The 13,367-nt window shown below is 37.1% G+C and overlaps 1 protein-coding gene across 1 annotated transcript in view; it reads left to right on the top strand.

The window, feature by feature from the left end:
- Nucleotides 1-13,367, top strand: part of LOC138839809 (uncharacterized) — a 351,218-nt gene that overhangs the window by 330,741 nt on the left and 7,110 nt on the right. Inside the window, exons 26-28 of the mRNA XM_070039343.1 lie at nucleotides 6,100-6,164; nucleotides 7,542-7,642; nucleotides 10,783-11,749. Coding sequence (XP_069895444.1) covers nucleotides 6,100-6,164; nucleotides 7,542-7,642; nucleotides 10,783-11,749 — 1,133 coding nt within the window. The remainder of the gene's footprint in view (nucleotides 1-6,099; nucleotides 6,165-7,541; nucleotides 7,643-10,782; nucleotides 11,750-13,367) is intronic.

The following is a 13,367-nucleotide window of genomic DNA, read 5'->3' as shown; positions in this document are numbered from 1 at the left end:
GCTTCCTAAGGTGGTTGAATACACACACTAGATCTCTAATTTTGTAGTAGGATATTTCATAACTGAGGAATATCCCAAATAAGTTAAACTGTGATCTGCCATGTATAATTTAAGAAATCTTATTGTTATTGTTTAAGTTAGGGAAAGTAACTGATACTACGAGGTCAACCTTATATGATGGGACTTATTTGCCTTTACATTTCTATACATAAAATTAATGTCTGTACTAGAAACCCTCATATATATACAGAATATGCATACAGAATATATATACAGAAATATATTCTGTTCTTCAGTTATGTTTAGTACTAGAACTATCATTTCAAAAAATAATTGGCAGAGTGCCAATGGCTCACACCTGTAATCCTAGCTACTCAGGAGGCTGAGATTGAGGATCTCAGTTCAAAGCCAGCCCAGGCAGAAAAGTCTGTAAGACTCCTTTCTCCAGTCAACCAACAGAAAACCAGAAATGGCGCTGTAGCTCAAGTAGTAGAGTGCTAGCCTTGATTAGGCCCAGAGTTCAAGCCCCATGACAGACCAAATAATAATAACAATAACAATAATAGGGTGTTTTAAGAAAAATAATTTAAATGCATATACATAGTAAATGGAATGCATAATTATTTTCTCATTTATTCCCTTCCTTCTCTTGTTCTGTTAAAAGTTCTTAAAGTATAGTAGAGGTTTTTAACTAAAAAATGTTTTTTGTGTCAGTCATGGTGTTTGAACTCAGGGTCGAGGTGGTATCCCTAAGCATTTTTAACCAAGGCTGTACCAGTTGAGCCACAGTTCCACTGCCTCTAAATTAATTGTGGCTAAGATTTCCGTGGACTTTCTAGCCCAACCTGGGTTTCAACTGTGATTCTGAGATTTCAGCTTTCTCAGTATCTAGGATTACAAGAATTAGTCACCTTTGCCAGGCTACTTTTTTTCCCCTATGTTAGGGCTTGAACTCAGGGCATGGGTGCTGTCCCTGAGCTTCTTTGCTCAAGACTAGCTAGCATTCTACAACTTGAGCAACATGTACTTTCAGGGTTTTATTTTTAATTAATTGCAGATAAAAATCTTACAGGCTTTCCTGCCCAAACTGGCTTCAAACGATGATCCTTACATCAGCCTGCTGAATAGTTTGGACTACAGGCAGGAGCCACAGGTTGTATCTAGCCAGACAATTTTTTTCTTTTTTTGGTCAGCTGTGTAGTTTGAACTTGGGTCCTGGACACAGTCCCTGTGCTTTTTTGCCCAAGGCTAGTACTCTAGCACTTGAGAGACAGCAGCATTTCTGTCTTTTTCTGAGTAGTTTATTGGAGAATCGAATCTCGCAGACTTTCCTCTCCAGGCTGGCTTCAAACGGCAATCCTGTGATTCAATCTCCTGAGTAGCTAAGATTACAGGCGAGAGCCATCGGCACCTGACCCAAACTGAATTTTTAAAGCTTTAAATCTTCATAAATATAAATTGACCAAAATATTAATGGCATTACTTTACAAGCATTATCTTGGTATTAAATTTGTTATTTGTATAAGAGAATGTCTTCTTTTGGAAATACACATTGAAATAAGGGTGGAGCTAATGTAAGGGGTGGAAGGGAAGTTACTGACCTGATCTCATTGTGGTAACTGAGAAGAGGCAGTGAAGTATTGCGATACTTGTCCATTCAGAGTTTATATGTCTTTGTGCCATCTTTGCCTGCCCCAAACATGTTTATATGCTGCCCTCACAAAGCTTGTCATTATGGCCCACAGTGGACTCATGCTGCCTTCAAGAAACCTTCACGCTAAGCCTTGCTCGTCCCCGCCATATGCTACCACCATATTGACTCCCTTCTACCCTATGCAGCCCAGCAAAGACACGATGTAATGCCCCTACACGTAGACTCCACCCAGCAACACGCCAGCTGCTCAATGACCCCATGCAACTTCCATACAACCCCCACATTGAGCCCACGCAGCCTCATGTCTACCCCACATTGACCCCTCACGCTGACCCCACGCCTACTGCCATTTTGTGGGACTTGTGACAGAGTGGCCAAGCAGAGGTGCACGGACCAGTGGTTCGTGAGTGGTGAGGGTTACCTCACTTCGGCAGACTGGTTAGCTGGCCAAACTCATGACTTTTAGAGCAGCCAGAAGGCAGGTGTCACGGGCCTGAAACAGGCAGAGGTGACTGAATCTGCAAAGCCAGAACGGCGTCTGGGAAGCACAACCTTCAGGCTGTTCTCAGAGACTCTGTCTGGAAAGATACTATTCAACTCGAACTCAGCCCCTGCGCCACAGTTGACCTCTGACCCGTCAGATTCAATGGTATACCTGACACCCTTTGCCTCTGCCGGACAATCTTTTCAAGCCCAGAATCCTCTCATAGCCCTGTTGGGTACAGAGAGTGCTTCACCACGGTGATGAGGACTGCCTAGCTAGAGTTTTGGGAGCATGGCTGTGACTTGCCTTCAGCGCGAGCTCCAGGAATTGTCTCAAGACCCCCGTCCCAGTGCTCCGCAGGCCCAGTGGCAGAAGATACATCCACTGACAAGCCACCATCTTAGGGCCTGAGCATAACCCTTACCAGGGAGGAGTAAGTATTCTCCCTGGAGTTTCCGTGTGATTACCCGTTCAAGCCACCCAAGGTCACATTCATCAGGGAAATTTACCAACCGACATCAGCAAAACTGGGAGGATTGTCTAGGTTCTGAATGGTCACCAGTGTTGATGGTCTCTAAGATATTGCTGTCCATCTGTGCCTTGCTGTGCAACTCCAACCCTGATGATCCTTTGGTTCCTGAAGTTGTGATAATCTACCTAATGAACCGAACAAGCTATGATACTATAGCTCGAGAGTGGACTCAGAAATATGTCATGTGATATCAGAATACAAGTCCAGTGCCATAGTAGTACTGAACCATAAACTTAACAGTTCAGTTTGTTGGTTCTCATAAAAACAAAGTTGTTGGCTCAAAAGTTGTCATAAAAATAAAGTAGCTGTTCAGCCAATTGGTTGTCTTACATAGCTTTCATATTTTGGTTAATGTTGAGTAATGTGGATGTGAACAGGAAGAGGGAATGGGAGGGAAGAAAAGAGGAGGGCCCAGAGGAGGAAAAGGAAATGGTGAGGGGTTTACAAGAGAGTAAGTTGGAGGGAGTAGAGCAGTTAGAGGTGCAGGAAAGAATGTAAGATGAGTTTTACTTTACTTTGAATAAATGATATCCTTCTTTATTTAAAGATTGGAAAGCAGAGCAAGTTTGAGAGTGAAAGCTTCAGGAGGAGAACCAGCAGTTCCACCAAGCACTAGGGAATTGTGTGTGTGTGTGTGTGTGTGTGTGTGTGTGTGTGTGTGTGTGTGTGTGTGTGTGTGTGTGTGTGTGTGTGTGTGTGCCAGTATTCAGTTTTGAGCTCAGGACACGGGTACACTCACCCTGAGCTTTTTCACTTAAGGCTAGTGTTCGACCACTTAAGCCACACCTCCACTTCTGGATTTTTGCCCAGGCTACCTTTACCAAGATCCTAGGATCTCAGCCTTGAGTACCTAGGGATTACAAATGTGAGCCACTGGCACCTGGCTGGGGGTGGGGGAGGTTCTGTTGGGTTTTTTGTTTGTTTTGAGATAGTCTGAAACTCACTATGCATACCAGGCTGACTGGACTACAAATCTTCCTGCTTTAGCTTCAAGACTGAGATTGTAGACCTGTTCTGACATGGGAAGGCTGTGTGAAAATTTCTAGAACTGAATACGGAAAATGGAGTGCAATGAAAACCTAGTCAATCATCCATTTTATTCTGAAGAAATTGTTTTCAAAATGCTTGGTTTTGTGTGTGTGTTTGTGTCTGTGTGTAGATCCTGAGGCTTGGACTCAGGACCTGGTCATTATTCCTGAGCTTTTCTACTGCAAGCTAGTGCTCTAACGATTGGGCCATAGCTCCACTTTGGCTGGACCTTTCTGCCAGGGTTTATTTTGAACTGTAATCCTCAAATCTCATCTTCCTGAGTACGTAGGATTTTATGTTGGATTTACATTACAAAACTAAGTAAACATATAGTATCTATTTTGAGGTTCTGATTTAACTGGTCCCCAATTAAATGGATTAGGCGTTGCAAATGACATGATTTTCCTTGGTTTCTATGTTTCAAAGCTTTTCAACTCCCATCATTTTGTCAGTTGTTGCTCTCACCAGGGAATGGGAGCTTCTCAGGATATACATACCAGTTCTAATTTCCATTGTTTCCTCAAAACCATTTAAGGGTTGAGGTTTTAGCAGTTTGCAAGCCTGCAAACTCAATTTTGAAGGAAGCTACCAGAATAACAAGAATTCCTCTATTAAGAGACAAAGGCCTTTATTAAACATAGCACAACAAGCTGCATAAGCTTCACTAATATCAAAGCCTCCTGCCACCAAAATCCCAAAGGGGATGTGGTACAGACCAATATATGCAACAAATTGAATAGGTTTTTGTCACAGCTGAGTTAACCAAGTCTTTGAAGGGACAGCAGCTGGCAAGTCTCTCCAAATTTTGTCCCGGAAGGATACATTCTTTATTAACCTGGCCAGGAGGCAAATCTCCCCTCTCCTCTCAAGAAACCTCTATCTTCCAAAGCTGTTTGCTACATAAATACACCCCCAATAAAGCTGCTTTTAAAAGAGTATATATTTTGTATAATACTGAACTTCTGCTAATCCTATTGTACCTAACTCCAATATGTTATGCATGTATTATAAGTTTTGGTTTACATTATGGCAAGGTAATCAGATTATTAAATAGAAATGTACCTCTGGAAGAAAATTTACATTATTTAAACTTAAAATATTAAAAATTAATAAAAATAATATTAATAGTCCAAGACAAATGCTGTGACAAGATACATAGAAATACCATGAATAATTTCACTCTGGCAGTTTTAACTAAATCCAGTTTTACAGTAATAATTAATTTTGTGAAAACATGTATGGTAAAAGTGGATTCCTCCATTAAATGTATATTCAAGGAAGACAAATCAGTATAATAAGCAGATTATTACCATCATTACAGTTACAACGTTTAATAAATACTTTGTCTAATATTAATGTACGTACAGTAATTTTTAAAGCTTTAATTTTCTCTAACTTCATAATATTGCAAGAAAAAAGCACAATAGTAATTGCTCATCAGGGAAAATACATGCTCAGCTTCCTACTGTTTTCCGTACATTTAAAATAATTCATTTGCACACTAATAATGTTAACATTACATTTTCAATGTCAGAGTGTGTCAGAACTTGGAGCACAAAACAAGAAAAGTCGAGAAATTCCTACTTAAATATACTACCCTGTAAATTCCACTGATTCCCTATTTGACTTCAAAAAATATTTCAGGTTCTAATTGAAATTTTTCTTCCTTTGGAATTTGCTTTGGGAAATGTAAACTTAAATTTTATAACTCACCCCTAATTCACTCTTTGAAATGTGAATTATAGTTTTGTTGTGAAAATACGGATTGTAGACTTTTTTAAATTACAGATTTAAACAACCAGCAAATATATGATGAGTTTTGCCTTTATAGAAACCATCAAATCAGTTCTAGTACAGCTTGAAGGTTTGGGCATATGCAAAAATAATTATTATTTGTTAGTATTTAGCTTTGCAATATTTTTACATGGAAAGCTAATAAAATATACAATCATCAATAATGTAGCTTTCATTTTGTTACTAAAGAGGTTTCTTACATAATTTTATACTGGTCCCAACATGCTCATTATTTTAATTCTAGTTATTAATGTATTATTACTTTAAATATTCCTCCTAAATCAAGTGGTTATCTATGAAACTCTGGCATTTGATATGAAGGCTTTATCCTTTTGAGTTTTAATATATCTCTAATGAGACCAAAAAAATCCAGTCATAATGACAAAAGTTATGGATTCTGGAGCTACTCACCTGGATTATTAGTGCTTAAACACAAATATATTAGTTCGTCTCTCTGAACCTCACATTTTTGTTAAATGGGAATATTAATGGTTCATATCTAATTATTTATGTGAGTGTGAAATGAGAAAGTATCATTCATATCACAATGACTCAATATCGATTGTTATTAAAGGCTCCCTTTTCTTTTTCTTTGCATTTTTGCAGTTGGGTTGGTCAGATGTTACAATTGGCTTATGGTTCCTCCTTTGGAGATGCAGCTGCTAATGCAGGTAAGGACTCCAATGTTCCAATGATTTTTTTCAATTAAAAAAAATTTGCAACTACTTAAAGATAATACAAATAAAAAGTAGAAAAAAATTAATACAGAAATATAATTTAAATATCATCTACCAATTTTCTGGTCCTTTTAGCACTGATTCTACAATCATAAATGTCATGAATCATTTATCTCTATGTCTTTATATAATTCTGCATACAAATATTTACTTTCCTATGTGAATATTCTCAGTGGGCAAAAATGATAGATTAATCTAATTTATATAACCCCTCAATTTATAGATAACCCTTAAAATCAATAAATGCCACTTCATCACTTCTACTTATAGAAAAATCTATTATAAAGTGATTGAGTGACCAATGAAATACTGTTATATGGTCATTATTTTTCCAGTAATTTAAATATTATTTCACATAATCAAGAAAGTAAAGGGGAAAAGATCTATGCAGAACTATTAAATATACATTTTAATATGCATATTCATTGGCAAGTACAAATGAATTATAGATTCTAATATTTACAGATAAAAGGGCACACTAAAACTTTATTTCAGAATTAAAATATTTCATGTTTAGAGCAAAATTACAGGGTATGCATAAATAAACAATATTTCTTAAAAAGGAATTACTTGTAGGAGGTGGCTTATGCTTATAATCTGAACTACTCAGGAAGCTCAGATTTGAAGATCAACATTTGGAACCAACCCAGACAGGGAGGTCCATGATACTCTTATCTCCAATTAACCTGCTTAAAAAAAAAAAAAAAGGACTGGAGTGGGGTTCCAGTAGCTCATGTCTGTAGCTCTACTAGCTCTACTTACTCAGGAGTCTGAGATTTGAGATCGTGGCTCAAAGCCAACCCTGGTAGTAAAGCCCATGAGACTCCTATCTCCAATTATCAACCAAAAGTCTGAGGTAGAAGGGCCCACTCACCACTGTTTCTCTAGTTGCCTCCATTTCATTCATCTTAAAATCAGTGCTTGGATACATCAGAAAGCAATATCTGAAGAAAGAGTAGGGTGAATATGGTCAAAGTATATTATATGCGTGTGTGGAAATACCATTATGAAATCTCTACAATAAATTTGCACTAGGAAACAAAAAATAGATTTAAAAAAATATTATCTGTATATGAGTGATAATAAAGTCTTAGATGCATCACTAGAATTTTATATATAACTACAATTTTCAGACTACTTATTACAGTGGCCACTGAACGTAGGCTCTGTGCTACAAGGAAAAGAATGAAAATGTTTTACTTTTATCTACCATCCTCCCACTGTTTAAACTATAGCATACATTTAAGACTGTCAACGTTTGCCAACCTTTGAGTTCACTGTTCAAACATACAGGTCTATCTTTTCTTACAGAATACAGGCGCATAGGTGCTATGATATACGCAAACTGCGTTTTGTCTCTAAAGAGAGATTTCCCTATACTTTGGTGTAACCACTGCCAGGAAGCAACTACCGTAAGTACTACCACAATCTCAACATTGATCGGTAGCATCCAAACACAAAACTCAAATTTCACATTGCTTTAATATCTATTCAAGAAGTGGAGCTGTGGCTTAAGTGGTACAGGCTACAGCCTTGTGAAAAGGCCAAGTGAGAGTGAAAGCTCCTGAGTTCAAGCCCCAGTTCCAGCATACACACACACACACACATCCATTCAGCAATTTTAAGTGCATTTATGTCACAATTCAGTTTCTGTATAATGTATCTTTAATATGAAAATAAATACCCCTTCTAGAAAATGGGATAATAGGATCCATAAAGAAAAAATAGCAAAAAAAAAAAAAGGAAATAATGGTCAACTCTTCATTTTACTACAGTAGATGGTGTGATCAATACTGGTATGACAGATGAGCATTTAAGACAGGCAGATTTTCCTCTTGGAACACTGATAAAATGGTAATAACATAAGATAGGGTGAAGAACTATAATTTCAAGAAATAAATTATTCATATATTAAATTATAATTTTTAAATCATTTCAGAAATTTTTTACACCTTCAGATTCATTTATTTTTATTTCCTCCATATTTTTAAAGAGTATAAAATGATGAGTTCAGAAAAACCTATGGTAAAATTAAAAACAGTCAGTAAGTATTGTTATCATTAAATTCTAAAATCTATTATTTTTCACGGTAATATTTTGCATTACAGAATGTATTATCACCTCAGTTCAGTGTCTCTCAAAATCTTGCAACTTTTTTTTGCCTTTTCCTGTTAAATGTTTCTAGGAGGAAAATTGTCCATTCAGAAGTCTTATAGTTTTATTATTTTGGGTATGGCAATGCAAGATCTTTGTCATTTGATTAAGAGACTTGCCCCCAGGATATTTTCACAAACTGATTCTAAAATTGTTATATTTTAAAGTACACTTTGGAAAAACTAAATGAAACATAATTCTAGACTTGCAGGAATATAAAATGATGCAGCTACTTTGAGAAATTGTCTAGCTAAATTAGAGTTATCCTGAGGTACATACCCCCAGAGAATGTGCACATTCTGTCCAAGCAAAGACTTTGAAATGAATGTTCCATGTATCATTAGTTCTAAAGTAAAATGCTGATAATAACATAAATATCTATCAACTAATGACTGGATAAACAAATGTGATATATCCAAACACTGGAATATTATTTGACTATAAAATGTAATTAAGTTTCAATACATGAAATAAAATGGGTGAACCTTGAAAAGATTATGTTATGGCAGACACAAAAGGACACATATTGTGTGATTCCACTTATATGAAAATGCCCAAAAGAAGCAAACTACTGAGGCAAATAGTAATTAAGTACTAGTGAGGGAAGTCAATTAATTATAAATCCTTGGGAATTAATATTTGAAAGAGCTCCATCTCCTTTCTATGCCCCTGATTTTCACCATGAATGAAAGTTACTTGTTTTCACTAAGCTTCAGATACTTTACATTGAATAAATTACTCAAATTGCTACAAACATTAGGTTCATTTCTAGATCCTTGAAAAAAGTTGATTGTACCATTCTGCCAGTTTCACATTGTTTTTATAAAAGGGAGAATTTTCTTTTCTTTTTTTTTTGGGGGGGGGTCCGGTCATGGGGCCTGAACTCTGGGCCTGGGCGCTGTCCCTTAGCTCTTCAGCTCAAGGTTAACGCTCTTGCACTTGAGCCACAGTGCCACTTCCGGCTTTTTTCTTTATGTGGTGCTGAGGAATCAAACCCACTGGCCTCAGGCAGGCAAGGCAAGCGCTCTACCACTGAGCCACCTTCCCAGCCCCAAAAGGGAGAATTTTCAAAGATGTTTATTCTGTCATTTTTGCTGATGTTCTGGAATTACTTTTAGGGATGAGGAAATTCTTCCAAAATTAGATAATGGTTGTAAAACACTGTGAATACACACACACACACACACACACACACACACACACACACACACACACACACATACACACACACACACACACACACAAAACACTAGAATACATAACACAAAGGAGTGATTATTGTATATGAATGTTTTAATGTAAATTTTATTCTTTACATATCATCATATGTAGTAAGCACATCAGTAGATGATTGCTATTTAAAATAGTTTATTATGCTTACACATTTCAAAGAAGGGAATATGCCAGGACATTGGGTAGCACCAAAATCACTGAAATGAGGCAAACAGGCTACTTTGAATGATTTCAATGAGATCCAAAAGGTACACAATTGTTCCCATAGTTGGTCTCAGGCCTTGGTGCCATTTGAGCAGACAGAGGCCAGAGTGTGAAGTAGCTGAATGCATGAAGTATGGTTAGCTGGTTTTCATTTGAAAGCTGTGCTCCTAGGCAAGTTATTATCTGTAGAAACTGGATATCCCTAGGAGGGGCAATCTCTCCAAGGTCAACAAAATCCTAGATGTTAAATGAGGTAGAAAATGAATGACGTGGTTAATATGATTATGCACATGTGTGTGTTTGTGTATGTAAATATGTATGTATAAGAGAGTCCTCAGAGCCTTTTTTCCCTTTCTTTTGTCAGTTATGGGGCTTGAACTCAGGGATTAGGCACTGTACCTGAGCTTTTTTGTTCAAAACTAGTGTTCTACCACTTTTGAGCCACAGCACCACTTCCAGTTTTCTGGTGGTAATTTGGAGATAAGAGTCTCACAGTCTTTCCGGCCCCCACTGGCTTTACACCACGATCCTCAGATCTTAGCCTCCTGAGTAGCTAGGATGATAGGCATGACCACCAGCACCTGGTTCTTAGAGCCTTTGATAAACTCCTATACATTATGAAGAGAAAACTATATGTACTTCTCCAAATTATTTGCCATGGAATCATGTAGAAATTTGGCGGGAGAAATGTGGATCCTTTGATGACCTTATGTGATTTGCACACTACAAAATACTAAGCTAAAACATCCATTCATTAAAGAAAAATGTAGTACTTTGGGAAATTTTTTGCATTTCTTAATTAACTTGGATTATGTCTATACAGTGCAATTCTTTCTTGGACATATTGTTCTCTAGTCAAATTCTGATTAGATATAAGATTAAAAGGTTCAAAAAGAGAAGGCTTTTAAATGTGTTGATATAATACAATGAACTGTTTCTTTGAACTCAAATATTCTTTCAGATTGTTTCTGTGAATCCAAACTTCGAATACAGACGTGCTCAAAACATTACTGATGAGTTCATTTATTTCCGTCCTATTGACGAGGAAATTCGGGAAAAAATCAGAAAACAAAAACAACAGAAACCAACAATGGCCTCCTACCACCAACATGCCCATCCATACACTCGAGAAGGTATCCATCAGAGGGACCTGGGGAATATCAGTCAGGTGGTCATGGTTACCACCCCCCCACTAACAAAAGAGTTAGAGAGCGTTGCCCTTATAAGACCAAAAACGTCAGGGCTTCTTCGCCTAGAGAAAATGCCAGTTAAATCTTCAGGGGTCCCAGAATCTCAACGCTTAGACGTTACAGGAATTGCCAGTCCAGAGGAAAGGGGGAAAGGCACCGCAATACTTGTTGCTGGTGTGCCTGGAAAGGAGATAGATGATACAGAAATTCCAACTTTGAAATTCACTGGGCTTATACACCTGGAGGCTTTAATAAATAAATGTTCACCATCCTCAGAATACAGTCGCCCAAGAAGCCCACGAAATCTGTGGCTGGAATCTCCAGAAAATGCAGAGTCCCCAGGAAGTGATGATATGGAAGTAGCAAGAAGCATGATTCCTCTTAGAGAAAGGTCCATCTTTCGGCGTTCCTGGGCAGAACTGTTAGACGCACCACTGAACAGTGAAGGGCTCCATGTTCTCGAAACTAGTCCTACTGAAGAAGAACGAGATAATGGCTACTTCCAACTATCACCATATGCGAACCAAGCAACCTCCCCACCCAGAGATAGCCATCTCCAGTCTTTGCAAGGGCCTTTCCCATTGCTGCCCCAGCGTCCTAAACTCCAGAGACAGCGCAGTAACAGCCTGCCCCCATACAAAATTGGCAGGAGCCAAAAAACAAATGCATCTGAGTTAAAATTAAATTCTAAAGACACACGCTTCTTCTTCCAAAGTGATGATAATTTGCTTGCAGCAGGTAAGATTTTTGTACTTCTTATAACTCATTTTGTATGTTATGTATATCCATACAAATAGACTTTAATGAGTAAACTTATCATCAAACAACTGGGGAATCTCTTTGTATTCAATAAAACATCAGCTTTTTCTAGGGGAATTGTCACAGTCTGACTTTAAGTTGGATAAGTTCACTCATAGAATAATTGCTCTCTAATACACCCATCACCCAGTAACTGAAAAACAAGGGTTTAGTTTAGAAATTTAAGGGAATAATAGATATGATTCTACTAGATTGAACAAAAAATTTCTCCAATTCCTCCTATAAGTAAGCACCCTCGTGACTAAAAAGTATAAATTGACAAACACACCAATAATACTATATTCCATACCTGCTTAAAGGTAATATTAATGGAAGAACTTAAAATATTTATATATTTATAATGTATTTAAAATGTATCTTATCATGTATTTTAAAGTCCTAGATTGAAATTTATTATTAACTGAAGAGTAACATTTTGTTTTCATCATTACAGCTCTCTACATATATGCAAACATGATGTTAGGAATAGACTTATTACTTCAGAAGTCTGAAATCAATTTTCCCTTTTAACTTATATTAGAAGCCTGACTCCATAATTTCATCAAAAGAATATCAATTGGAATTATATCAGCTAAAGATGTAGTCAAGTGGTAGAGTGCATGGCTAATAAGTGCAAGATCCTGAGTTGAAACCCAGCACTGCCTAAAATTAAAACAGGATAGTCCATTGAAGAATCTCTTAGAAATAACCCCACCAATGAACTGGAAACTAGTTTTAGAGAAAAATTCAAAAATCTAGCCCAAACTATTTCTGGAAATCATAATTTTGATCAGCTCTATAATGTTTATTTTTCTACATGTATTTAAAATTCCAAGAAATCATTTATCAGACTGAAAATTAAGTAGAACCTAAAGTCAGCTCATATTATACCATCCTTTAACACACTCACAAAATTGGCTCAGCCCATCTCACATTGAATATTCTCAAGAGGGCTGGGAAGGTGGCTCAGTGGTAGAGCGCTTGCCTTGCATGACAGAGGCCCTGGGTTCGGTTCCTAAGCACCACATAAGCAAAAAGAAAAAAGCCAGAAGTGGCGCTGTGGCTCAAGTGGTAGAGCGCTAGCCTTGAGCTGAAGAGCTGAGGGACAGCTCCCAGGCCCAGAGTTCAGGCCCCATGACCGGACCCCCCCCCCAAAAAAAAAGAATATTCTCAAGAGTTTGTAAAATCCTGGTAAAATCCATTTTTATGGCTAAACTTCTCTGATTTGATTTTCCTATCAAATTCTTGATTGCTTTATTATTCATATTTCAAAATGAATAAAATTACAGATAAAATATATTTGTTCTTAAAAGTCCTTAAGCCATGACTATAATTTCTCTTTAGCTAACATCTTCTTTATCCTCCTCCAACCATAATGTTACTCGGTTTTTGTTTTTTTTTTCACTTCTGTTCTTTTCACTAGCCCCCAAATTCTGGGCATTGTGACAGGAATTTTAACATTTTTTTCTTCATCTATTGAACTCAAATACTAAAATAATTTTCTAATTAAAAGGTATATGTCGTTCATATTTATTCATAATTTCTTTTCAAAACTGAG

Source organism: Dipodomys merriami, unplaced genomic scaffold, assembly GCF_024711535.1.
Source record: "Dipodomys merriami isolate MVZ:Mamm:240054 unplaced genomic scaffold, mDipMer1.0.p SCAF_3, whole genome shotgun sequence".
Classification (NCBI taxonomy): domain Eukaryota; kingdom Metazoa; phylum Chordata; class Mammalia; order Rodentia; family Heteromyidae; genus Dipodomys; species Dipodomys merriami.
Note: the sequence above shows the minus strand (reverse complement) of the source record. Positions and strands in the feature narration are given on the sequence as shown.